This window comes from Cebidichthys violaceus, unplaced genomic scaffold, assembly GCF_023349555.1.
Source record: "Cebidichthys violaceus isolate CVI_PGR_0920_01 unplaced genomic scaffold, fCebVio1.0.p SCAF_29, whole genome shotgun sequence".
In the NCBI taxonomy this organism is placed as follows: Eukaryota; Metazoa; Chordata; class Actinopteri; order Perciformes; family Stichaeidae; genus Cebidichthys; species Cebidichthys violaceus.
The window spans coordinates 4,613,616-4,641,528 of record NW_027176472.1 but is presented as its reverse complement, the minus strand read 5'-3'; the positions used below and the strand labels follow the sequence as shown (position 1 = coordinate 4,641,528).

At 45.6% G+C, this 27,913-nt stretch overlaps 1 protein-coding gene across 1 annotated transcript in view; it reads left to right on the top strand.

Moving 5' to 3' along the window:
• The first annotated feature begins 8,232 nt into the window (after positions 1–8,232).
• The window catches only part of rims4 (regulating synaptic membrane exocytosis 4), a 46,746-nt gene continuing 27,065 nt past the window's right edge, over positions 8,233–27,913 (top strand). Inside the window, exon 1 of the mRNA XM_068722314.1 lies at positions 8,233–9,564. Within this exon, the coding sequence (XP_068578415.1) occupies positions 9,468–9,564 (97 nt within the window). The 5' untranslated portion in view covers positions 8,233–9,467. The remainder of the gene's footprint in view (positions 9,565–27,913) is intronic.

Genomic DNA, 27,913 nt, shown 5'->3' with positions numbered 1-27,913 from the left:
ATACTCCGATAAAACAACCCCATCCTCATCATCGTCATCATCGTCATCATCGTCATCATTGTCAGAATACAGAACAGGGAAACGACAGGAATGTGCCATTTCGCTTCTTTGCATCAAATGATCTCTTTTATTAATCTGGCATCATTATGTTAGCGAGACAGAGGGAGAGAGAGAGAGAGAGAGAGAGAGAGAGAGATGAGGAGGAGACAAATGGAGAAGGCCCGAGGAAGAAGAAGAGGAGTTTGGTTGGAGATCAACAATAATGTGAGATGAAAGGAGGAGGAGGAGGTGAGGAAGGTGTGAGAAGAGGAGGACTTTGAGAGATGAAGCGCCGCCTAATCCTCAAAGACAAATCAATGTCACCTCCCAATTTGCACGACCACCGGGACACACACACACACACACACACACATACACACACACACACACACACACACACACACACACACACACACACACACATACACACACACACACACACACACACACACACATGCGTGTTGACGCTTGTGATCACGATTATATGATGAAGTTCATGCTTCCTGTGTGTGTTTGTGTGGATCTGTCTTCTGTTGTGCATTAAACTCCACATTTTAACACAACAAAGTGTGTTTTTGTACAAAGCCTTTTTTCTGTCTCCAAAGGGCGTCGCCTGAATCCTGATGAACGGCCTCACATGATGTTGTTTCCGTACGTTGTTTCCGTACGTTGTTTCCGTACGTTGTTTCCGTACGTAGTTTCCGTACGTTGTTTCCGTACGTAGTTTCCGTATGTTGTTTCCGTACGTTGTTTCCGTACGTAGTTTCCGTACGTAGTTTCCGTACGTAGTTTCCGTACGTTGTTTCCGTACGTTGTTTCCGTACGTTGTTTCCGTACGTTGTTTCCGTACGTTGTTTCCATACGTTGTTTCCGTACGTATTTTTACTTTGTTTGCATACTTTTGTTCGTCGTTTCGTTGCCTGAACACAACCGACGACGACAACGTGGCGTTAAATGACGCGTAAAGCCTAAGATGTGCACTAATGACACACGGAAGTATCTATTTCTTTCCCGTCTTCCCGTGAGGTCGGGTTCGGTCTCTCTCACACACACATTCGCTGTCGGTGACACACACACTGCAAACACACACTCGCTGTGAGAACTCAGCGGAGGTCTTTACCTCTGGCTGCGCAGCCTTCTGTCTCGTCCTGGATGAACCCCAGAGACACAGCGAGACCGACGTCACTCTGTGAGTGTGTGTGTGTGTGTGTGTCACTTAGAGAAACAGCATAACTGAGAACATTCCCAATGCATGATCTGGAAGTGTCATAAAAATATGAAGGCGTTTGATCATCAGCTGTAGTAAAGCGTTTCAAGACTTTGGAGGAAAGTGAAAGACGTGTGTAGAAAGTGTTTCGTTGTGTCTCGATAGTTAATGATCGGGTTCAAACTGGGCCACTCCACAGAACCTCCAAGTGGCCCTCTTGTGTTTTCCTTTTTCAGGAGAACTTTCCTCCATTTTCTGCAGTTTTCGAGGTCACTGGGGTGGATCTCGGTCAGGTATCGAGTCCCGCTGTGAGAGAGGAACTCTCTGGGGGATTTCACCAGAGCTTCACCGAGCAAAGAGAAACAAATCAAAGCCGAGCTGTGTCCACGGAACCCGCAAAATCACTCAAAACCAAGTTCCCGCTCCGGTCGGAGTCTCCAGAACCACCAAATGAACAGAGGGATGTTGATAGAAAAGATGAGACTAGATGAGAATAACAGTTCAGACCCGCTCTGCTCCTCATAGAAGTTTCAACGTTAATACCCAGCGAGGCAGGATTATGATGGAATAACACACATTCAGCTGCATAATCTCAGTGGACTACATGGCTGTGTGTGTGTGTGTGTGTGTGTGTGAGCTTAGAGTTTGAGCGATTTAAAAAAAATAACCGATTTTGAAAACGGACGAGACCTCCCTGTCATCTGTTCATCTCTCCTCGTCTGTATCTCACTCCGCCGGTTTGTGTCACTTTAAAAAACATCGGGGAAGCGTCTTCCCGTCCACCAGCGTGCTCCTTCATTCTCCCATTCACCCTCCTCCTCCTCCTCCTCCTCTTCCTCTCCGGGTGGTCTTGTCATCTCACATCAGTGTCAGCTGATACTGACGTTGAACTGCTGCAAAATGCAGTTGCCTTGGCAACGCCCTGGTTTGGGTTTTTTTTTCGGGCGGCCGGCTCAATGTGACCTTTCGTGTCCCCGAGCGCACCGCCCGGGTCCAGGTTCAGTCGTAGTATCGACAGTACTTATCGTTCAGTTAAAAGTTCTCCGTCTAAATGTGAAATGAGCTCAACACACAGAAGAACAAACCACTGTTAGGAGCGTCATCATGCAGGGTTAGGATTCGGCCTTTTAAAGTGGAACTAATGCACACGTTGAGAGGTTGAATATGTTGTTTGTGTGTTTGTTTGTTGAGGGAGAGCCGATAAATGTCCTCAACTGATGTCACTTGAGTCGGCGTCGGTTGGGACTCGAGACTACGACTTTGAAAACTTGGGCTTAGAAAGATGTTTACCAGGTTCCAGTCTAGACGGGTCTAACTAGATTTTGCATTGACCTTAAATGTTAACGGTTAATCTCTACCAACATGACCGTTTACCTCTGTAGCATCCTCATCTCTGCTTGGGGCTAGTGGCTACGTTAGCCGCTATTAGCATAAGACACCAGTGGTGCAACGGATCATAAAACTCACGGTTCGGATCGTAGTCACGGATCGGATCACGGATCGGATCACGGATCTTATCAGCACAAATGAAAAAAGGGAGAAAATATAACTTTTACATTTTCATGATCACATACTAATTACCGATCATTGATGATTCATATTGGTCCCACCGTCCCATTTGTTGTTTACAATTAAACATTATCAGAGATCGGCGACTAGAAAACCATCATTGCTGCACCAGAAATCTCCAGGAATTAACAAAGGAAAACAGAAACCAACTGCCGTCGCTGTTGCTGAAGCAGAAATGTGGAAGGAGAGAGAGTGAGCTGAAGTTCCTGCCTCCTCTTCCCTCAATCAGATGTTCAACCAGGAACACCTGAGAGGAACATGACAGCCAGCAGTGAGAGGGCGTGGAACAACAAGGAAGACGAAGGTGATTCAGTTTAGTGAGAAAGTCCTCCAAAGAAAAAAAGACAGCACCAGCCGGTTCAGCAAATCGCCAAAAATGACAACGTTGAGGTGATAAAGCCTTCTAGAGGTAGCAAAGGAGGAAGTCGTGTGATGTTGGAGGTCTGAGTTCATGGGTGGGACAACAAAACAAGGGTCCTTAACTGACTATTTGTTTGACATTCAATGTTGGTTCCTTTTAACCCGGGCGGCAACCTCTGGTTCGGAAAAGTGAAGCCAATGCGGAAGCATCTTAAATAAATTTGGCCATCAGGGGGCGACACCGGTTGCAAAAATAAGTCCTGTAGTCTAGAAGTCTACGAGGAAACGGACCGTAAAGCAGGGGATGCTTTAGGGGCGGGGCTACCTTGTGATTGGCAGGTCTCTACCAGAGACGTATACGGCATCTCTAAGTCACTCCACCTCAGTCCAAATATGGTCACTTCCTGTTCGATGGTTGCAAAAAGCCAAGATGGCGACGGTCAAAACATCAAGCTCGAGGCTTCACAAACGACAGTCCAGAAACCAACGTGTGATATCCAGCTCTCACACACCGGCTATGTTCTAACCCTGACGGTGGTTCCTCTGAGTTCTCCTAACCCTCACAAAGAAGTCATTTTGACCCCAATAAGGGTCTTTCTGTAAACCAAGTCCTTTGCATGGCTAAACCAAACCTTATCTAAACTTTAGTGTTGACACCAACATAACATTTATATATATATATTTTTCAACAGGGATTTGTGACAGTTGAAAGGCACAGACGAACAATGTCGCTCTTTGGATTTTAGCATCATATTAAGAAGATGATGATCTCACTGAAGGGCGCACTACGTACTTTGTCGTCTTATCTGCCTTGCAGGAGCTTTTAACCTGAAGTAATACTGTGACATTTCCATATAAATGAATGTCAGTTTGGCTGCTCTCTACCTCCAGTTAATAGAACAGAGCAATGCTTTGACCTACTGTTCTAAGAACCGGGGCGACACGTCTATTTGATTTTGTACCAAAAATAGAAACACTTCTCCTGTTTTCATTGTTGTGATTTCTGTTTTCCTATCAAATCCAGGGAAGGTTTTATTTTTACATATACAGGTGCAACAGTGAGCGTTATTGCTGAGTCATCATGGCTAAAAATACACACACAGACTCAACTTAAGCAACAAAGAATCTCAGAACAAAGAAGTCACACGGTGATCTCTGGGAACTGTTTGTTCCTTCTTGTTTGACAAAGACAATTTGTGAAACGGGACTGCATTTTCCCCCAAAACATGTCAGCATGGTTCTTGAAATGTATTGTTAATAGTTTATTATTTAAAGTAAATGTTCAATAATGCTCCTCTGTGTGTACCTGTGTTTTGCAGGGGATTGAAAGGCCAATTTCAACGTGATCTCACAGAAATACATGACATGACTAAGACCTCTTAGCAGCGGTGGTGGCGAGTCATGTGTAAATTGATGATAAAATTGGTTTTCTATGGCACACTACAGACTGTGTGAACAGTTTGTGGACTGATGTTTTGAAGCCTCGAGATCAGCGTTTTGGACGTCGCCATCTTGGATTACGGCCGTTGCCATCCTGTCTTTTTGCAACCAGTGAATGTGAGAGATCATATCTGGACTGAGGAGGAGTGACGTAGAGACGCTGTATACGTCTCTGATAGAGACCTGTCAATCTCTGGACCATAATGTACTAAATGAACATCATGCTGTATTGAAGAAGACTGTAAACTAGAGATTGAGACCATAAACTCATGTTTACAATGTTTACTGAGGGAATAAATCAAGAGAGAAGTAGAGTCATTTTAGACTAGACTTCTATACGACCAGAGGAGTCGCCCCCTGGTGGACACTAGAGAGAATGCAGCTTTAACACTTGAAGCATTGGCTTCAGTTTCCAGAACCGGAGGTTGCCTCCTGGTAGAAACAAAGGCTAACGGACAATAACTCAGATTCAGAAGGACAATAAGGGGCAAACAGTAGACGGACTGGCAGCTAGACAATTAGACTGGAAAGGAAACGCAAGCAGACTGCTGATGACGGCAAATGGAGACGCACAAACAGAAGACAGATAGTCTGACAGGGGAGCAGATGGAGGGAAAAGGCAGGGGAGGCAGAGAGACGGGCGGCGGTGACATGAAAAAGGCGGAGACAGAGACCGAGGCAGGTGCTCGTTGTAAAAGGTCAACGCTCCTGCGATGAGGCTCGCTTGGACAGCGTGCTCGCAGCGAGCGGGCGAAGGCTTGTCAACACGATGCCGGTGCACTTCACTGGCCACGGTGCACTCAGCAGAGCACACAAGGACGGAAGCATCGCAGTGTGAAGAAGCAGGCTGCTGACTGCAAGTTACACAAAACACGGGACCCCCGAATAAGACAACTGGCGTGTAAAAAAGAAAAGGCCAGCGGGTAAAAGTTGTACTGGTTTACTGCAGGGGATTATTGCGTGTCTGCGCGGGGTTGATAAGGTTCTTCATCACCAATAACAGGATTCATTCGCTGCTGAAATGTCTAACTTTGAGAAGAAATCTTTTTGTATTTTGCTGAATGTACAAAAAGCGAGCTGACAATGACGGCGGTGACGCCTCTGTGGCGTAGTATCGTGCGTCATAGCTTGTGCTATTGCAAAAAAAGAAATAAATCAAGATTCAGGATTATTATTGTGATGGGCAGCAAGCAGAGACTGAAGGCAGGCGGACAAAGAGGGAGGATGAGATCCTGTTTCAGAAGTGAGTCACTAATGAAAACGTAAGGTCCCGATGGCAACGCAAAACATCTTGCAGGTTGAATATGACACCAATTAAAAGTTGGGATCTTGGGTATTTCAGTTTGCTGACAGCGTTTCCTTTTCCTTTAAATCAACATATTGTTAAATCAATAAATTGTTAACGTCGGCTTTGGCTTTTCTGGTTTCAGTGCAAAGTAACATGCATTGTTTTCCTCTGTGGATGACCATCAGCCAGTCAGCACTGTTCCACATTTACAGGATGGACACTCATGATAGATAGAAGATGATTCCTGCAGACCATGTCCTGATTCTTCCAGTACCTTGGTTTATTACTCAATACCATCGACTGTATGTAAGAAGAGGACGTAGTCGTCGTGACGTCACCCATTGGTTTGTCGACGTCGTGAAACCTTGAGTTCGCCATCTTGGACTACGGCCGTCGCCATGTTGTTTTTTTTTTGCAACCAATGAACAGAAGTTACTATATTTGGAATGTGGAGGAGTGAAGGTAGAGACCTGTCAATCACAGTAAGCCCCGCCCCTAAATTATCCCCTGCTTTATGGTCTGTTTGACTCTAAATGGAGCATAATGTACTAAATGAACATCATGCTGTATTGAAGAAGACTGTAAACTAGAGATTGAGACCATAAACTCATGTTTACAATGTTTACTGAGGGAATAAATCAAGAGAGAAGTAGAGTCATTTTAGACTAGACTTCTATACAACCAGAGGAGTCGCCCCCTGGTGGACACTAGAGAGAAGTAGAGTCATTTTAGACTAGACTTCTATACGACCAGAGGAGTCGCCCCCTGGTGGACACTAGAGAGAATGCAGGTTTTAAGACTGCCGAGTGAAATAAATACGACCACCTCGGCATCACGAGATGCCGATTCACACAGGATTACATTTTATAACTTGAGCTCTGTATTTGGCAATTTGCGATTTAATTTTTCACGGTATAAAGATCACAGAAGGTAGCACTAGTCCCATGCATATAGTGCTTTATCTTTGTCACACATGCTCGGGATATGAGGTATCTTTTCCCGACACATTGAGGTTTTTGAACATCTGGAGCTGTGCAGTGTTTGTTTTGGTCATCGTTGCGTGTCTCCGATGGCTCCCCTTGATGGAAGCAGAGAGACGAATGGAGTCCTGTGAAGCGCCGTTGATTACACAGTAGAACAGGACTCCTCCCTCCCTCGCTCTCTGCCTCGCTAGAAAACAAGATGTAGAAGAACAGAGAGAGAGAGAGAGAGAGAGAGAGAGAGAGAGAGAGAGAGAGAGAGAGAGAGAGAGAGAGAGCACATCGCAGAGACGAAGACACAAAGAGGAGGTGAGAAAGAGGGAGGAGGTTGAGAATAAATGGAGAGAGAGAACAAAGTCAGACTCATGAAAGATAAAATCCTTCTATAGAGGAGTCGTCAACCGGTCAATGATGACCAATCCGTCAACCGGCCAGAACCTTTAGCCTTATTTTCTGCAAATTTTAGCTTTTTATTTTTGAATTTCTAATAGTTCAGTCATTTGAACACGTCTCTATCTCTCTCTGGCTTTCATTCATTCATTTCTGAAATTCTTTGCTTGGTAAAGGTTGGTGACCGACGACATCGAGAGACACGGAGACGACGTCTACATGCAACAGAAATGCAGTTTTATGGCCTATATTCCGCAAAAGTCAATATTCCTCATAAGCTGTTTACAGCCGCTCATATTCTGATTAACGTAAAAACGACGCCCCGACGTGTCGTTTATCGTCAGAATATGAAAAAGTGAGGAGGCGTCTTTTCATCTCTTTACGTCAACATATGTTTATTCAAAGTTCTCCACAGTGTGAACGTGTGAACACGGCCTCCCTCTGTCGCTCCCTCTCGAAAAGGTCGGTGTTATGACATTTCCGTTCCTGACAACAAAATATGATGTTTACATGAACCACATCAAATTGAAAACAATAGTGAAGCGTGTAAACGTAGTCAATGAGAGAGAGAGAGAGAGAGAGGGAGAGAGAGAGAAAGAGCGAAATAGAGAGAGAGAGAGGGAGAGAGAGAGAGAGACACAGAGAAAGAGAGAGAGAGAGAGAGAGAGAGAGAGAGAGAGAGAGAGAGAGGGAGACAGAGAGAGAGAGACAGAGAGAGAGGGAGAGAGAGAGATGTTAAACTTGTCCTGCCCTGCATTGCCTCCACTGTCCCCAAGCCACGCCCATATTCCCTCATCCACATTTCGATTGGCCGAGCTGCCAGCAACAGTCTGCTCTCCATCCCCTCTGTTTCCCCCTTCGCTCTCGCTCTCTCTCGCTCTCTCTCTCTCTCTCTCTCTCTCTCTCTCTCTCTCTACATGCAGTGAATGAATCCAGTCAGACACAAGCTGTTCAACAGAACAGCCTCTCTCTCATCATCTCTCTCTCTCTCTCTCTCTCTCCCTCCCTCTCTCTCTCTCTCTCTCTCTCCCTCCCTCTCTCTCTCTCTCTCTCTCTCTCTCTCCCTCCCTCTCTCCTCCCGTCTCAGGAGCAGACAGTCGGTGGAGCATCGACACAGCAGCGGGAGCGGCGAGGCGGAGGGGAAGAGGACACGCACACCTCGCTGTGACAGCAACGTTAAGAGCGGCACAACAACGATCAACTGTAGTGCAGCTCGAATCAACGCAGGAGCAACAGATTGCCCCCCGGTTGCAATTGTTGCTGCAACTGATGCTCTCTTCTGGGCTTTCGGAAACGAAGCAGATGTGCAGCAGCGGCAGCAGCTGACGCCTCCTGTTTTTTTTTAGTTTTTTGGAAAGTCAGTTTTGTCCGAAATAAGAAATGCTTTCAGCTCCGGAGAGGAAACGATGAGCGACAGAAACGGAGAGCTTTGATCGAGTCGGGAAGCAACACGTTTCGTCAATGTCGCCGCCGAACCACCAGCGTCTCCTCCCATCCCTCCTGGTCCCTCATTGAGGAAGAGGAAGAACGCCGTAGAATGCACAAACAGGGGCAGGGTGTCAGACTGACACGCAGAGTTCAGGGAGTTTCGCTGTGAGGCGGAAAAAGAGCGAGATCGGGTTCTTATCGGTGTGAAGGAGGACAGGTGAGACGTACTCAAGTCCATCAGACCATCAGACCATCAGTTGGACTTCTGAGGACAACGAGGCGAGCGGACGGGAGGATGTGCACCGGCACCTTCCTGAGAACCAAACAAGAATCCAAAAAGTAGAGCAGAAATGACAGGAAGTCAGAGCTGCATCTCTTCTGCGCACAGATAGACGCTCAGTTAAACAAGACAAACATTCAAAACAAAGAGATCATCATCAGAACACTGAACCTCATCAAACACTCAAAGACGATGTGTTTGCATCACTGGAGGTTGCATTTTGCCTAAACGTGCAAAATCATTTGTTGCTGTTTTTAACTTCTTCCACCAAGTACGTTTCAGCACCGACCTCTCTCCTCTTCCGGTGCGAGCCTCTCTTTCTTGCTTGACTCTTTTTTTTGTGGAGGGGGTTTTTCGGGGTGAGGTGGATCTGCCGTGGGGGGCAGCTGACAGCCGTCCAAGACGCCGCGAGCCGTACTCCGCGTGAAGAATGCCCAGCCGCGCTTGGCCAAGCCGGCCGACCCGGGCCCGACGGCGGGCCTCTACATGGAGCGGTCGCAGAGCCGCATCAGCCTGTCGGCGTCCTTCGAGGCCCTCGCCATCTACTTCCCCTGCATGAACTCCTTCGACGAGGACGATGGGGGTGAGTGGCGACACACGCGCACACACACACACACACACACACACACACACACACACACACAGTGAGATTGATGGAGTCGTACATGAATCATAGTACACAAAGGCACGAGTTATTTGTCACCTGTCTGCAGGAAAACTGGGGTGGTGTGTTTTGTAAATCTGTCAAGAGGACAGTCTCATTCATTAAACATGCGTATGTCCAGCAAAAAACTGCTTTTATCTTGTTTTTAATATCACAGATTCACATTTTTATTTCACGTTATTTGTTAGACGTTAGACCCGTTGTGATCCAGTGGTTTTTATACAAACACATAAAACATAAAAACACAACATTTATTGATAGATATAAATTGTATCGATTATTTTAGTAATCCGAGTATTCTACCAAATATTCCTTCGATTATAGAGTAATCACATACAAAGTACTTTTGCTTTATTAAGGATCAATAGTAAATATACAAGAGAGGAAATAAGAACAACTAACTGGTTTTATCGCTTAAATTGCAGTAATATTATCTGTCAAAACTAAACTCTTTCAGTGCATTTTAGTCCCTTATTATACGGATAGTGGATTCAGTCAAACTTTATGTCCCAAAAAATGATTTCAACCGACAACCATCGGAAATAACCTTAGTTTTTTCCTTTTACTTTGTTATATTTGTCATAAAAACACACAATTAAAATAATAATTAAGGAATTATTGATTGTAGTTTTCGTCCAACATGTCCTCGGTTAACAGACTGAGCTGCCCGCCGGCTAACGTCACAGGCTAACGTCACAGGCTAACGTCACAGGCTAACGTCACAGGCTAACGTCACTGGCTAACGTCACAGGCTAACGTCACAGGCTAACGTCACAGGCTAACGTCACTGGCTAACGTCACAGGCTAACGTCACAGGCTAACGTCACTGGCTAACGTCACAGGCTAACGTCACCGGCTAACGTCACAGGCTAACATCACCGGCTAACCTCACTGGCTAACGTCACCGGCTAACGTCATCAGCTAACGTCACAAGCTAACGTTTACTAGCTCTCCTTCAGATCTCAACCCCGGGTTTGTTGTTCACTTCAGTCTGTGACACCCGGGGAGTCGTTTCAGTCCATCCAGTCCCTTATTAAGCAAACTAACCAAACGCTTTCTTGGTCCGGCTCCTCAAATGCAACGACTTGCTGCTTTTATTTCCCTGTTTTATGTCATTTAAAAATGAATATCTCCGGACTGTTGGTTGGACACAACAAATAATCTACAGCTCTGTCATGTGGGACTCTGGGAAGTTGTCACTTGAAAGCTCATTGAATTACAATAATGATAACAGTTGTGTGACGGTGTTCATCTCTTACTGTTTGTCTCTTACTGTCACATTAATTCTATTTTATAACAACATTTCAGAGTCTTTGAAGTCAGTTTAGAAAGAGATGAGATACGGAACGACGCGTCTCCTGAACAGGGTTTTCATCTGTCCACATTAAACAATATTTCAGAAGCATCATGTGTCACACCTGTAATTTAAATTTGGCTTTGAGATTATTAAAAATAACAGATTTGTTGTATTTCTGTTCAGAATCTTATCAGCAATTTAATCAGATAAGTCAGTTAAAACTAAAGTACGTTGAAACTAAGATTAAGATTTATATGTTTATGGTACGTGTGTGTGTGTGTGTGTGTGTGTGTGTGTGTGAGAGACACCTGTGTGGTTATGTCAGGTTCCCCATGATGAGACAACCTGCATTCTCTCTAGTGTCCACCAGGGGGCGACTCCTCTGGTTGTATAGCAGTCTAGTCTAAAGTGACTCTACTTCTCTCTAGTGTCCACCAGGGGGCGACTCCTCTGGTTGTATAGAAGTCTAGTCTAAAATGACTCTACTTCTCTCTTGATTTATTCCCTCAGTAAACATTGTAAACATGAGTTTATGGTCTCAATCTCTAGTTTACAGTCTTCTTCAATACAGCATGATGTTCATTTAGTACATTATGCTCCATTTAGAGTCAAACAGACCAGAAAGAGGGGATGATTTAGGGGCGGGGCTCACTGCGATTGACAGGTTGCCACTAGAGCCGTATACGACGTCTCTACGTCGCTCCTCTTTATTTAAAATATGGTAACTTCCGTTTATCGGTTGCAAAAAAGCCAAGATGGCGACGCCCGTAATCCAAGATGGCGAATTCTTCATAACCTCAAACCAGAAGGTGACGTCATGACGACTGGTGCGTTTTTGCTCTTCAAGAGTTCAATATTAACTCAGGTGTGTTTTGCGTTATTATCAGTTTTGTGGAAATGTCTTTCAAATCACTTTTTTTCTAAATTGTGTTGAATTTAAAGTATAATTCCAGCAGAGAAGTACTAGTTGCGCTGGATTTAACAGGAAGCTGAAGGCAGCAGGTGGCATGCTCATTGGGTAGACGGGAGGTTTGGCCCAACAGCAATCTATTGCTCATTGCCCATTGCTATATAGGAAATCTGCATCACCAACAATTCCAAAATAACGATCTACAAACACACAACAGAGGACAGACGGCCGCAGCACAGTCAGCTGTGATCCGGTGATTTTGTTCTGTCACACAGTCGGACCTTGTTGGAACAGCTGGGACTCCACCAAATATTGAGCTTGGCTGAAAACCCAAGATTTATTTACACAGCAAATCACCGTCATCTTCAACCAAACCGTTCCCCTCAAAGCTGTGAGAGGAGGGCAACTCATTTCAACTAGTTGCTCTCGTGAAGTCCGATTCTCGGTAAGACACGCCGAGCCGGAAGAATTGTAGAGGACAAACGGCTGGTTATGGTTTTGATCTGTTCTTCAGACAGTGGAATTGACTTATTTCCGTGAGTGAACACGGTGTTTGTCCTGTGGTCTCACGGGGGGGGGGGGGGGGGGCTGTAACAATCACAGATAACCGGTCGACTAAGATCGCCTTTAATCACCCGGGTTGAAGTCAATACTACCTGTGCCAGCGGAGCTAATCCCCCCCTCAAACATTGACTCGATGTCCTCAGAGCTAAGGTCCTTCTAAACCTCAGGTCAACAACTCCATAAACTTCAGCTTTCACAGATTTGTACGTAACTTGTCCTTCCTCGGGTGTCCTGGGCGTCTTTGGCAGACTTTGACTTCACCTGCCGGTACTCTCTGCTTAGTTTTTAACCAATCAGATCATGTGCATCACGAAACCCCAACAAAGAAGGGTTGAACGAAGACGGCAAACATTACTCCTTTCAACCTCATCGAAGGCAGTCTCCTGCCTTTCACAATAAAAGCCCTAGACCTATAATATTCACAGGGGGGGGGGGGTAATTTGCCATAAAGGACCTTTATCCCCCGGTTCGTCTAGGATCACCCTCGGTGTAGGCGGGATTGCGAGCGTCCAGAGGGATACCGACCGATCTGAAGGTCTCGTTTACTCATGAAGAGCGTACCGATGCTTCGGCGTTAAGTTGAGACCAGTTCAAAGGTCGTCTCCTCAAAGCTCCTTCACGTCGTCTCCTGCCCGCTGTGTGCGTTCACTGACGCTAACGAGAAGAACGACAGCCCGATGAAGAGCGGCATGCTGGGAACGTCACCTGTGTGAAGGAGGGAATCGCTTTCTCTACACCTGGGGACAGACTTCAACCTGCCCGACGCTGAACAACACACATGAACACCACGCTAACACACACACACACACACACACACACACACACATGTGAAAGCAGTGTGTGTGGTGATCAGAGCGGAGCGGCAGGCTGCGGTTTGTGGCTCTCGGTCTAATTAAATGCTAATACGGCAGCTGATTGTGGCTGACTGCGGCTAAATAGAGGCCTGATTGCAGGTTAACTATCTCTCTCTCTCTCTGTCTCTCTCTGTCTCTCTCTCTCTCTGTCTCTCTCTGTCTCTCTCTCTCTCTGTCTCTCTCTGTCTCTCTCTGTCTCTCTCTCTCTCTCTCTCTCTCTCTGTCTCTCTCTGTCTCTCTCTCTCTCTCTGTCTCTCTCTGTCTCTCTCTATCTCTCTCTCTCTCTCTCTCTGTCTCTCTCTGTCTCTCTCTCTCTCTCTCTCTCTCTCTCTCTCTCTGTCTCTCTGTGTCTCTCTCTTTCTGTCTCTCTCTCTTTCTCTCTGTCTCTCTCTCTCTGTCTCTCTGTGTGTCTCTCTCTCTCTCTCTCTCTTTCTCTCTCTCTGTCTCTCTCTCTTTCTGTCTCTCTCTCTCTCTCCACGCTTCTGTCTCGGCGTCTCTCCGTCGACCCTTTCTTTCCACTCCGCCGGTCTTAACGATCCTGTTTTGCAGGTTGACTCTGTCCTTCCACCGTCTTCTTACTCCTCCTCTCCTTTACTCTCACTCCTTTCCGTCTGTTCGTTTCCACTTCGTCTCTTTCACCGACGGGACAGAGAAGTGGCTTCTCGCGGTTTTGCGGAGCATCGAGTGAAGTAGTGACGACGGGATGAACGATAGGCTGGTTTATAGTGTGAAACCACTGACTTTGAAGACCGGAACATTTGTTATTACCGCCGTATAAGTGAGGATGTTCTCACTCGACCTCTGCAGCTACACTAAGGAGATGATGGTGCTGTTATTTGTGGATATCCTGCAAAACAATTGAGCGTAATCATGAACCAGGAAGTGTTTAAACACACAGTGCATGTCAAAGAAAACCCTCTTTCTCCTGTGTTCATGCAGATATAAATTCAATAGGAGGTACATTAAGATCCACACAGGATGATTTGTCTCCTTAATTATTAGACTTCATTACTCTCAGAAAGGTGAACTAACACACTCACTCTGCTCCTATAACCGGGCTCTGATTCAGTAATAACACATCTGTACAGTAGAGAGTTATGCGGACGTTACTTCTTTACTGTCTGCTTGGCAGAACAAATGAAACATAAATCACAGCTGCTGCTCACGTCTCCCCGTCCCTGACCTCAATTACAGTTTGCTGTTTTTCCTTTCTGTTCTCACATCTTCTCAGATGATCAGCAGACAGGACACACACACACACACACACACACACACACACACACACACACACACACACACACACACACACACACACACACACATTCCTTGTGTGTGTGTGCAATCGAGCAGCGCAGGTGTCAGATTTCACAACTCTTGGTGACAGACTGACAGCTGATCTGATTCTCCACATTAAATGTAAAACATGAAAAATGAAATCTGTCTCATCACCTGTCTGATACCAACGTCCTTCTGTCTGAAAGGAATGTTGACAGTAACGTCCTTTATTCCAAAAGATATGGAAAATCAATGCGCTGTTTCCATCAATAGAAGTCTATGAGAAGATGACTCTACTTCTCTCTAGTGTCCAGCAGGGGGCGACTCCTCTGGTTGTATAGAAGTCTAGTCTAAAATGACTCTACTTCTCTCTTGATTTATTCCCTCAGTAAACATTGTAAACATGAGTTTATGGTCTCAATCTCTAGTTTCCAGTCTTCTTCAATACAGCATGATGTTCATTTAGTACATTATGCTCCATTTAGAGTCAAACACACCATAAAGAGGGGACGATTTAGGGGCGGGGCTACACACTGATTGACAGGTCTCTACCAGAGACGTATACGTCACTCACTCCAAATATGGTCACTTCCAAAAAGAACTCAACATGGCGACAGCCGAAATCCAAGATGGCGACGACGAAATCGCCAAAGGCTTCATGACATCAGTCCACAAACCAACGGGTGACGTCTCGATGACTACTTCCTGTATACAGTCTGTGGATTTCACCTTAAACTAACCAAGTAGTTTGTTTTTGCAGAAACATGCAAAACGCTTCTGTTACAGGACATACAACAAAACAACACAATGACCCGTCGTATGAGGATACGTTAAAGATGCATTCGTGTGCAACTTGATCTAAATAACAGATTTTCACTTTAACGTTGTTCAAACGATTATGTTTAGGCAGCAAAACCACAATAAACCACGGTAAACACTATGGTTGTGCTTAAAAGAAGCTAATTAAAACATGTCTGGAACAACGTAACGGCAAAAACCCGTCACAAAAACAAAAAACGAAACCATCAGGACACTGGTCTCAACTCCTGTTTCTTTGCACATCTTTATGCATTACTTAATAAGGACGCACTGAAGAGAATGTCCTCAGACGCTGTAACGGTTTAAATGTTTCTGGAGGATTTCTCTGTCCTCTCCGGCTTGTTCTTGTTCATTCTGATCTTCTCATTAATCAGGTGGGAACAAAAGTCAGTAATATAGAAAGAGAGCTGCTGCTGCTGCTGCTGCTGCTGCTGCTGCTCAGGGAGACTAATTGAGTCTATATGTCTTCATGGGACTGTGTGCTGCTCTAATTCTCTGCTTGTAAGAACCAAATGTTCTCACTGAAAAGGGAAATGTGAGGGTTTCTTCTGCCCCTCGCTTCCTTAAGCGGCTGATTTAGGACATTTAAGACTAGAAGCAGGAGAACGTTTAGGCTAGAGGTAAGGTTGTATTCTCTAGGTGTGTGTGTGTTTATATCGGTGTTCATGATGCAGATACCAGAGGACGTGTCTCTGCAGAAGTCTTTTTGGTGAACTTCTAAACGACAGAGTGAAGTATGAGCGTGCATCAGATCGAGAGTTACAGCTGCTGAAGTCATGAGATGTCACGAACTGAGGGCGGATCGGCAGCATTAGGCTTCATCAGAGGAGGTCTGGAGAGACAGCGGAGGGAACCAAGAGACAGGAGGACGGAGGGACGGACGTAAGCAGGGCTGGGAGTGATGGATGCTGGAGCGAAAGTGGAGGGAGTGAAGAACGAGAGGATGTGAAGAGTGGATGGAAAGAGGAAGCTAGGGTAGGAGGAGAAAGGTGAAAGGGAGGAGGGGAGAAGTGAGGAATTAAAACGCTCGTTACTCTCGTCTTTCATCTCTCCTTCCTCTTGCATCCCACGTCTTTTTCCTTCCCTCAATCACCCCCCCCCCCTTCCTCCCCTCCTTCCCTTCATTGCATCATCACTCAAATTCTGCGTCTTCATCCCTGCTGTCAAGTCACATGGAGGACAAAGAGGGAGACAAAGGAAACGCGCACACACACACACACACACACACACACACACACACACACACACACACACACACACTCCGAGTTAAAGTAAATCTTATAACTCAAAGTCGTGTTTTTAATGAAAAACACGGAGGAAAGATTTCTGCCCGCAGGAGTTCTGCAAATGTGGCTGCATTAATGTATCGCACCCAGAAAATGAAGGCAGAAAGATGCATGAAGCCGATGTCACAGATATGAGTTATAGAGGAGAAAGAGAGGGGGGGGGGGGGGGGGGGGGGGGGAGGAGGAGGTCTCTGGTGAGGCTCTAAGTTGGAGAGATGACCCAGAAAAGTCAGGAGTACAAAATGGACCGCCAGCAAACGAGGTCTACTCTACAGGGAGCGAGGAGGAGGTGAAGGCTGCAGGTGTTCATTTGTTACACGGAGCAGAGGAGGTGTTGTATTCTGGAGCGCTAACAGCGGTTCTCTATAGTGTCCAGCAGGGGGCGACTCCTCTGGTTGTATAGAAGTCTAGTCTAAAATGACTCTACTTCTCTCTTGATTTATTCCCTCAGTAAACATTGTAAACATGAGTTTATGGTCTCAATCTCTAGTTTACAGTCTTCTTCAATACAGCATGATGTTTAGGGGGCGGGGCTACACAGTGATTGACAGGTCTCTACCAGAGCTGTATACGTCATCTCTACGTCACTCCTCCTCAGTCCAAACATGATCACTTTTGTGTACTGGTTCCAAAAAAACCCCAAGATGGCGACGGGCAAAATGCTAAACTCAAGGTTTCAAAACGTCCGTCCACAAACCAGTGGGTGACGTCAAAACGACCACATCCACTTCTTGTGTGCCGGTTGTGAACCGGACCAGAGACTAGTGATTAAAGAACAGCAACACGGACGATCGATCCAGACTCCAGAGCAGGAAGTCAAGTCGTCTTTCCAGCGGAGACAGAAGCCACAGGAGACGAGCTCTTCAGACGCAGCCTTACATAATGGAGGAGAGTGAGATTTCATTCAGCCGGTTAACATCCGTGCTTTGTGTGGTAATGACAGGAAAATCACCGAGAGGCAGTGTTTTTTGAAACGCGTCTTTCCGCCGGAGCTTTTGACGGCCGCCTCCCATTGTCCCCGGTGACGGGTTAGACCCGCCTCTTCCTGCCTGGGCCGCTCCAGACTGTTCTGATGCGGATGTCAGTTTGTGATGAAATAGAAACATCAGTGAAGAGAGGTCCTGTCAGTGTTCATCCTCTGCCTCTATTTGTGTCTTCTTCACGCCCCTCTCCTCTTTCTTTTTCCTCTCCACTACCCTCCTATGTCTCCTATGTCTCCTCTCCTTCGTCTCTTCATCGCCTCTACTTTTGTATGGCTTCGTGTTCGTCTCTCCTCTCTCCTTCTGCTTCTCCTTTTCGTCACACTCAAAAATGGCCGAACTTAAAGACATGGATTATTCCGTCTCGGGTCTTTTACATCTGTTACTTTGCTACCTTTTTTATGGGTTAAGGTGACATTTGTACTCGATAAGGTCTGTCAAAGTGGAACTAATAGCGTTAATATCGTCACGCACGCGTTTCACCATTAAAACACGTTAAACGACCCGGTGAGCTTTGGAACTACGGCGCTCTGCGGTCGTTTCAGGGACGGGCGTGTCAGTTTACATGCAGAGGGTCTCATACAAAGATACACGTCCAGCGAGGTTCAGGCAAACAAGAAGGACTCCTCCGTCAGGACGCCGCTCTCAACAGGTGGGGTTGAAGTCCAGACACCTACAGGTGTGAAATCTGAGTTTCTCACATATGCAATGCACTTTTTGATGCGCCAACTTGCGCTCAAAGCTGCGAAAACAGCGTCAAAGACTCTAATGGTTCACAACCACCCCCCCCCCACACACACACACCCACACACACCCACACACGGTTTGTTTCACTGGTGCAGTGCTGTGAAATCAGAGAGAGCGACGCCCCTCGACTCTGACGCTCCATCATGGAGCCTCATCAGTGAGACCCTCGTCGGTGAAACGCTGATAATTAGATTTTCTCGTAAGTTGAAGTTGGAATTAGAGGAGAAGCTTTAATGGAATTGAGTTTTGCGTAATCATCTGACGTGATTATCAGGTCTCTCTAATGAATATAATACAGTTATAATTCGCTCACATCACGCGGGCGTTTCTTTGCTCGCTGTGATTAAAGCGTCTGTGTTATCACCGCGTCGGAGAGACACGATCTCCGATCACACCTGCATGCTGCAGAGAGCCTCTCTGCTTCAGTGTGTTAGTTAAGGGGATGTGAGGACATGCAGGACCGCCGTAGAGGCGTCTTTATGGGGAGGCATAAAGCTGCGAGAGGGCCGAGCAGTAAAAAGAGGAGCCTTCCTCCACGCGCAGCGCTTTATAGACGGCCGCCGCCTCGTCCGGTGGTCCTCCGGTAAGACGCCGTCTGTTATGAGCGCACGAGGTTTGACATCAGATAGACTCTCACCGCATTGTCTGGATTGTAAGGAACGTAGGTTTCTGCAAACGACGGGATACGTCCAACGTGACCTTTGAACAGCACTTCGTCACTCACTGTGACCCGACGCTTAAGACCTGAACTCAACTTGAACTCGTGGCGAGAGAGAGAAGCGCTGCGGTGAAATTGGAGCGTGATGTCGGAATAATAAAACCCAAACCTGCTCTTGATCTGGGCACAAAAAGGACGGATTGCCTCGTTAGACTGGAGGCGTCGATATTTATACTACTGGGTTCTGGGTTTTATCAGCCGGTACCTCAAAGGAGCAGCGTTTGGCATTCAGGGAGATGTATTTGCAGAAATGGTAATATATTATAACAAAGTGTGTAATCGCCAGTACACCGCCGCAAAGTCAGCATAGAGAGGAGGGAGTACGGCCTGTTTCCTACCAAACCAGCAGGTCAACGGTAGTCCACCGTCCCGAGCTTCAACCAAGTGGTCGAAGTTGCAACAAAGACGATGAAGCGTCCCGAAACTTAACGAAGTCGTCATTTTGAACCAAAACCAAGCAGTTTGTCTGATAAACCTTAAACCGTCGCATCGCTTTCAGAAAGCACAGACTATGATAAGAGCATCCGAGCATGGACAGACAAGGATAGTCCTGTTGTTCCACAACTTAACGATGGAAATTCTTCTAAAAGTTACTTTTTAATACACTACACGTTTCACATTTCTTAGTGCGTCTGTTGCACCACACCTCACACCTGTTGACAACGACACGCTGTCGTCTGATCCAATGAACGTTCAAAACCGTAACAGCTGTGAGGCTTTCAGGGTGTATAACGCACTAAGATCGATGGAGTTTACTGTGAAAAGAACTTGTTATGGTTATTGCTTGTAAAAAAAAAGCCAATGAAATGCTGGACATTGTTTCTGGAGAAGGTGGCAGCAGGAGGTCTTCTAACATCATCAAGTCGTAGTTTAGTATTCACACGAGCGTTTCCATCCTTCCTCAGACATTTTCTTAATTTTGAAAAAGTCCTCTTCCTTCATTTTTGGAAACGGTTATTCCTCCCCTCTGCCCTGCGGTCTCAACGCAGACTTTGGCGAGAACGAATCACCACAGTGCCAGCGTTCATAGAGGATAGAGGACTGTGTGTGTGTGTGTGTGTGTGTGTGTGTGTGTGTGTGTGTGTTCTTGGTCAAAGATCCAGCCAAGATCATGTTAAATTTATTTCATTGGAAGCACCAACAGAATTGGTTCCCCCCTTAAAGTGATTTGTCCTCCTCTCAGCAGCACAGTAAAACTGTCCAGTCATGGCTCCTAAGCAGAGGAGAGAGGACGAGGACACAAGAAGCCAAATGAATGGATTTCATCGAGGTCTTCTGAGTACACGGCGAAGACGCGTTCGTCTATTAATGTGAGCAGAAAGCTCCTCGGTGTATCTGGATGTTTATTTGCATTCACGTCAGGTCTGGTCAGGATGTTCCGTACTAAACATCCCATGAAAAACAATTCCTATGTAATAATCGTGGATAAGGGAGAGGTCGGGGTGAATGGGTGAGTCCATTAACACCGGACATTCACCCAGGAGGACGTTGTTAGTGTCTTATATGAAACCAGAAGTCAACGTTGACGTATTAGTCACATAACTTCTGTCTCTTAAGTCACTATCTATCGCCAGAGGAGCTAACGCAATGGTGACTGAGCCTCTGGCCCACTGATGAAAGTATTGCAATATTTATATATCTGCAGTATTACGAACTGGGTGCCTGTAGTGACATTCCCATTCTCCATTGTATGCATACAGTTGATCTTTGCTCAAAACCCGTTGGTTTGTGGACTGAGGTTTAACTGACGTTATGAAGCCTTGAGTGCGACGATTTGGCCGTCGCCATCTTGGATTTCTGCAACCAGTGAACAGGAAGTGACCATATTCAGACTGAGGAGGAGTGACGTAGAGACGGCGTATACGTCTCTAGTAGACCTGTCAATCAGCGTGTAGCCCCGCCCCTAAATCACCCCCTGCTTTATGGTCTGTTTGACTCTAAATGGAGCATAATGTACTAAATGAACATCATGCTGTATTGAAGAAGACTGTAAACTAGAGATTGAGACCATAAACTCATGTTTACAATGTTTACTAAGGGAATAAATCAAGAGAGAAGTAGAGTCATTTTAGACTAGACTTCTATACAACCAGAGGAGTCGCCCCCTGCTGGACACTAGAGAGCATGCAGCTTTATCACACTTCCACATCGGCAGAACCGGAGGTAACGCCACTTCCGTAGTTATTGTAACCCAAACCTTGATATTGTCCTAAACCCAACCAAGTCTTTTCCTGCGTAGAAACAAGTTTATCTTGACTTGACTGCATGTAACGAACGGATGCTGCTGGACATTTGCAGGAGGACGCACAAAATATGAGGAAACCGTTGTTGGTCTACTGGCCTTTATGTTAGCATGAAGACTAAAATCAGACTGACAAAGCTACCTTTGTCTTCTACTGGACACGACTTAAACCTTGTAAACTCTTAAGCACCTGAATAACCTAAACTATAGGTAGAAAACTACTTTGTGTTGCCTCACTTTATTGGGGTATTCATTGAGAGTGTGATCTAATGTCTCTACTTGGTTATAAACTACGTATTTAAAAACGTCTCTAAATCAAGTGGAGGTTTATTCTATGCAGTGTCGTTTGTCTCACAGTGGAGATAAACACAAGCGTAGTAACTCTCTTGGAAATCCGTTTGTTGCATTGCTTCAGCGACAATAGTATTCAATGTTTGGAGCAGCAGAGATATGGGATCATTCTCTTTTTCCTCACTTTGATTTCCCCACTTTGGTGACGCTGTCAGCCTCTTCTCTCCGTCTCTGCTTCCTGTCTCGTTATCTCGAGTTCTCGTTTGCGTCTTGACGGACTTTTAATGGGGTCCCTCCATCTACAATTCTCCACGAATATATATATGTAAAAATAAGACAAACCAATGTGTATGGAAATGATATGCCCTGAAGATATGTAAGCCTGTGTAAGTAAATAATGGATGAACATCCAGACGTCAGCATCCTCACATCCTTCCTGCTGTCGCCACACTTAACGCGTCCCGAAGGAGGATTCAGGGAGGTGGAGGCTCCTCACAGCGTTACACATTCATCACTGCCTCACAATCCGTGGCCACATTTCATTTCTTCCATGTTTAGAGTGATACAGAGTGACTCAAGTAGATCAAAAGCGCATTAAGTAATGTGCCACTTGCAGATATTCATGGTGCCCAGAGGATGAACCCTATACCGCATTTTGGGGATCATCTGACTTTTGAATTTAGCAAAGGCAGAGTTACGTGTTTTGTTTGTACTAAGTGTGGAGGTGGACAGTGCAGTTTATTAAGGATAGGATAAGTCTGTCAAGATTAATTACATCTGAAGTAAAGAAGTAAAAATGAAACACCAAAGTGTGGTTTACAATTTGTACTACCTTTGTATAAAATATGTATATATAAACATATATATATATACCTTACAGAGCAGATAGCTTTGCTTCTGCCTGGATCAAGGGAGGACTTGATGTTATCTGGTCCAGGACTGTGAAAGAACCATACGGCAGATTGTCAGACCTGAAGACCTGCTCCGTAATGTCTCAGGACTTCACTGCTGTGAATGAGAGAACTCAGTTATTTCCTGATCGCTTCATGGCGGTTATATGTTCTAACGCACAGATATAAAAACGTCAAACACAACAGATGATTTGTGCGTCGGGACAGACGCTCTCCTCTGCATTGCAGTAAATACTTCAGAGCAGCGCTGAACAGCGATGATGTAAAGGAACCCTTTTTTTTGCGTTCTCGAAAAGCGGTTCCAGGCCCGGAGGTGGAGCGGTTAGATCCCCGGTTAGATCCCCGGGCTGCTTCGGTCCGTGTCGATGCGTCCTCGACAAAAGACTGAACCCCAAATTGGTCCCGAGAGGCCGGGTATGAATGGGTGTGAAAGACGTGGAGTGAAGAAAAGCAATTTGAGTGGTCGGAAGACTGGAAAAGTGCGACACAAGTCCATTTACCACTAAACTGGGCAAAACCATTTTAGTCTCCTGGAGATTTCTCTCTATAACGTTGACGTTTATGGTTCTGAGTGAAATCTCTGCGCGATCATTTCACCCTCAAGATTCATGGAACAACAACGTTGGTGATCCCTTAACTTCTCCATGACGCAGCGCTTCTGTCAGGTCCATCAGCCTCAGGTGTACTTTGTGTTTAGTGATACTTGGCTAATGCTAGCATGCTAATACTCTAAACTAAGATGGTGAACATGGTAAAGCTGCTAACATCAATGTATTAATGTTGAACAGTGCAGTGTTCAATCATTGGAAGATTGAATCTGTAATGCTCTAATCCTGTTAGATCGACATTTTTCATTTATCTGCATTTATTTAATGGTTTATTGGACCACATGTATGTTGTATGTAATGTAAGAGCCATGTGTGTGTGTGTGTGTGAGTGTGAGTGTGTGTGTGTGTGTGTGTGTGTGTGTCTCACAGCGGGTCAAACTCAGTGCAGCAGGTCAAAAGGTCGTTAATGAACCAATGACGAATGAAGAGTTTTACGACAGAACTGTACAATCGGTGCATACGGTTAAACCAGAGTATTGGCGGCTTCAGGCCCCCGATCAATAAGTCCGTCACGTCATCGGGAGACGCTTCATTCACCCGAAGTGGAGACGATGGGAAACGTCCACTCCATCCAATTTACAAATTGACACTCATAAATACACAAATACACATGCATGAAATACTTCCTCTTAACCAGGTAGAGCGTCTTGTTTAAGGTGTATCTGAATGCTGCAAAGCCTTTAACATCTAGTGCATTTAGCCTTATATCCCGATTCATGAGGAGTTGTTACCACGCTGCCGTCGGTCTGTTGCTGAACGTCAAATATAAACGGTATGTCACCGTTGTTCTGATGAAGGACACCGCTGTGAGTACAACTTGAAGCTAATATCATAAAGGTATAATGGGAGATACAGCACTGTCGATACTGATAACATTTTCTGAGCCATCGTTCAGACATTGGGGACGGCCCATTGTTCCCAAAATTCCAACAGCCCGTTATCCAGAAAACAGATGCCCATTGTTCCTAAAATACAAACTATTTTCGGAATAACGGGCTGTTGGAAAACGGACATACGTAATAACTTCCCTGCATTGGGCCTAGATGTTCTGGACCAACGGTGTCAGTTCAATGTCAAACAGAGGCGTGATTGAAAGAAAAGAACCGTTTCATGCTCTAAATGTTGCTCGACAGGCGGATCATTTTCCATATGTCTCCCTTCCAGCGTCAGACATAACATCAACATAAATCCAACCGTGTCCTTGAGCAAGGCATCTCACCCCTGGCTTCCCTCTGCAAGCCTGCAACTGAAAGTGTTCCGGTAGCTCCCCGGTGTTCAGAAATAGCTCGGCGTACTCAGTGAAAGCCTTCGTTTGGAGAAAGGTTATAAAAAAAAAATTGCTTATCTACCAATAAAGTAATTAGCTCTGACTCTGTCTTCCGGCCCGCGACGCTCCGCTCTGCCAAGAGGTTTCTAAAAGCAGCCTTCGTCTCCAGCCTCCGTAATCACTCGTCATCGGCCGCAGCGCCTCCGCGAGAAAGTCGTTCTTCAAATCAACGCTCCTCTCTCGGCGCCTCCCAGGATCCTCTCTCTCCTCCATCTCGCTCTGACAACCACCTCGCGCCAGATTCTCCCTCTCATTCTGTAGAGAACGGGCCGCCGGTGACAGAGCAATTTCACTCACTGGATATTGCAGTACATCCATTTTATTTGATTTAACCCATTTATTCGTACGCGGCGGGTTCTGACGGGCACCGCTGCCGTTTCACTGCAAAGTGTTTTGACTCAGGACAGACTAGAGGCTTCACCCAGTGACGGTGCAAGGAATGGAGGGATGATTAATGTGTGCATTGATATAAAGGAGGATGAAGTTCTTCAAGGTATTCTGTACCTCACCCCCAGAACGATTTTTAAACTTTTCTTCTCCCAAAGACACAAAATCAGGTCAATCTAAAACACATCGTGATGTTTTACCTTCTTCTCCTCCGTCACCCAGAGGAGGTGCGCTGACTGTCTTCATGAGCTTCTGTTGCATATTCAGTGTGGAGGTACGGGGGTGGGTTGGGGTAGGTGGGCGAAGGGATACGTCACCAGCTCTCTGCACACCATGGGGGGCAAATAGAGCCTTTAGACGTTGGGAGTTTTGAAACTTTATAAAGGGTTTCAAATGAAACAGGCATCCCGAGGAGAGAGCACTGACATTGTGAGGTCACTGTGCTAGAAGAGTATTTATAGTGCCGTCAGGAGGTTTGGGTAAAACCCTGCACCAAACGCTGGCTGTGGTGGGGTTTGTTGTTCATGCAGAGAGGTGGAATAAATATAGAAATGACCATTTATGTATCTCTCCACATCCTTAAAAACAATCTGCACATCTTCGTGACGTCTTTGTCTTTCCTCCGTCTCCCCCCTCAGCTAGTCGATGTGACCGAGGTGTGAGTCATGAGTCGATTGATTCAAAATGTCATTGATTGCTTAAGTAGTCCAGACACCCCATAAATCAGGGTCTGTTTATGGTCCGGGGGAGTCAATGGTTTATGGGATTTCTCTTCTATACTCTCTCGGAATCATAATCTGTTGAGCAGCTGATTTCAAACACGACCGGAGAAGACGAGCATCCCGAAACGAGACAACAAAGGAAACGAATGTCCACCAAAAGTGAGGTTCCCATGCCACAAAAAGTGTCTCCGTGGCATTTTATTTGATCATTTGTCTAAATGACTCTGCTGGTTATTTACTGTGGCTTGCTCAGAGTTTGTTCAGGTCCATTTATCAATCTTGTCTTTTCTACAGGAGCAGAGACGAGAGCAAAACAGTTTTTTAAAAAAACTATGAAAGAGCTTTGTCTTAAGCTCAGGACTAGTATCACCACGGGACCTCCTGGTATGATGTCAAGGCTCTGTGTAACATCCAGTACATAGGTCTATTAATGTTTATACGTCCTCAAAGACCTCTTCCCCCGGTGGAACGGGTCACCATGCTGTGTGGCAAGATGAGCTCCTGACTTTGCAGCCAAAATGTCAAAACTTTCATTCAACATTTCAGACGAAGACTCGATCGTTGTCGAACCAAAAAAAAGAAAAAGGTGTGGAGAAATAAAAGCAGTTCACAGCGATGCTGATGCAAACACACCATATTTGGGGAAATAAGGAAAGTACTCAGCTGTGGAGTTTTGACTCGACAGATTCAAACAGGATTCAGATCACAGACGACCTCTTTACTTATTACAAACTACTGCATCATCAGGTAACACCAGTCCTGTGTGAACATGGATCTGCACAACAACAGGCTTCAACACGCGTTCATCCGACGTAGTGCGTCGTCAACGTGACCTCTGTTGTGTTTCAGTGAGGAACTCCCGGAGGAACAAAGGACGTCTTGGATCAAAAGTTATAATAAAGCGTATTTAATAAGGTAAAAAGCATTGTGAATAGAGAGTACAAAATCTCAGCTGAGGATTCGTTGGTTTCTGCAATCCACAGCTTCTGAGCAGCTTCCTGTCTCTTGCTCCACCCACGAATCCTGAACAAAGTACAAACACAGGTACATATACACAAACAGAAAAGGTGCGATTTCATCCCATTGGAGCTCTTCGTGATGATAGGATGAAGTTGGTGCGTTCAATGGTGCGTTCGATGTAACTGGATATTTCGAGTGTCTCTCCGCCAAAGAACGTGGCGTTACCATCAAGTATTACACTGCATGCATTTCTTTATTAATTACATAGTTTAAAAATCATAGAGGTACACTGGTATTACACTAAATGCATTTTATTAGTAGTAAGATTAATGAGCCGGGTTATATGTTTGTTTATAAAATCCTTCACCTCACAAAAGTATGTGAAGTGACCACAAAGCTCTTTATGGCGTACTACGGAAACTATTTAGGCAACAAATCCACTCGGTTAAAAGGTTTAGGAATGAAAAGATCTCGGTTTGTGTTAAAATACCTTTTAGTACCCAAAATAAGTAGGAACAACCGAGGCCTCTTTACTCGTCTCAAATTCATACTCTGCCTCAAGTTGAGCAGAATCCTAAAATACAGAGATGATAGGAACAACAATAAAATGTACACAACTACAAAAGAAAGTTCACTTAAATCTATCAAGTTAAGAAAACAACTTAAACGCATTCTTGTCTTGAACAAGTTTCAGTGACTTCCAACGGATCCTTAAGTATCAACGTGGACACTGTCCACTGTTTGTAGACATTGAGATTCTCAAGGGGACATTAGTGCACCGCTGGTAGGAAACACTCTGTACTATATGAGTACAGAATGTATCTGTGTTTTAAAGCATGTGGGCCACAGAGTGCGACAAACCTTCTCTGTCTCTCTCTGTCAGTCGGTCGGATCGGTTGGCTGAAGGGGGAGCAGCTATTCTTGGCGTCTGCGCTGCGTTCATTAATATCTCTCTGCTGGGAGACAAACTAATGAGTCCTGGCTCTCTCTCGATCGCTTCATCACAACTTCTATGCGTCACGTCAGACACTTCTTTTTTTGGTGCTGCATCACAGTGGGCGCTCCACGTCGCACGCTGTGAGCCCCACAGTGGTATTTACACGCGTGAGATTTCCATGTTTTCATCTTCTAACGACGGTATCGGAAGGAACGCGTTCAGAGGACACTGAGAGGACCGGCCGGCTTGTGGGTGTGTTGAAAAGGAAGCAGAGAAATCAGGTCAAGCGTACTTAACGATCCCTTGCTGACACACTGAGCGACCAGGTTTTTGTGTGTGACTGGGTCAGATTTAAGACCCCAAACATCTGGAAACGAAATAAACAACAACAGCTGGTCACAAGAGGCGTAAAGTGGTCCGGCTTGGCTTTCCA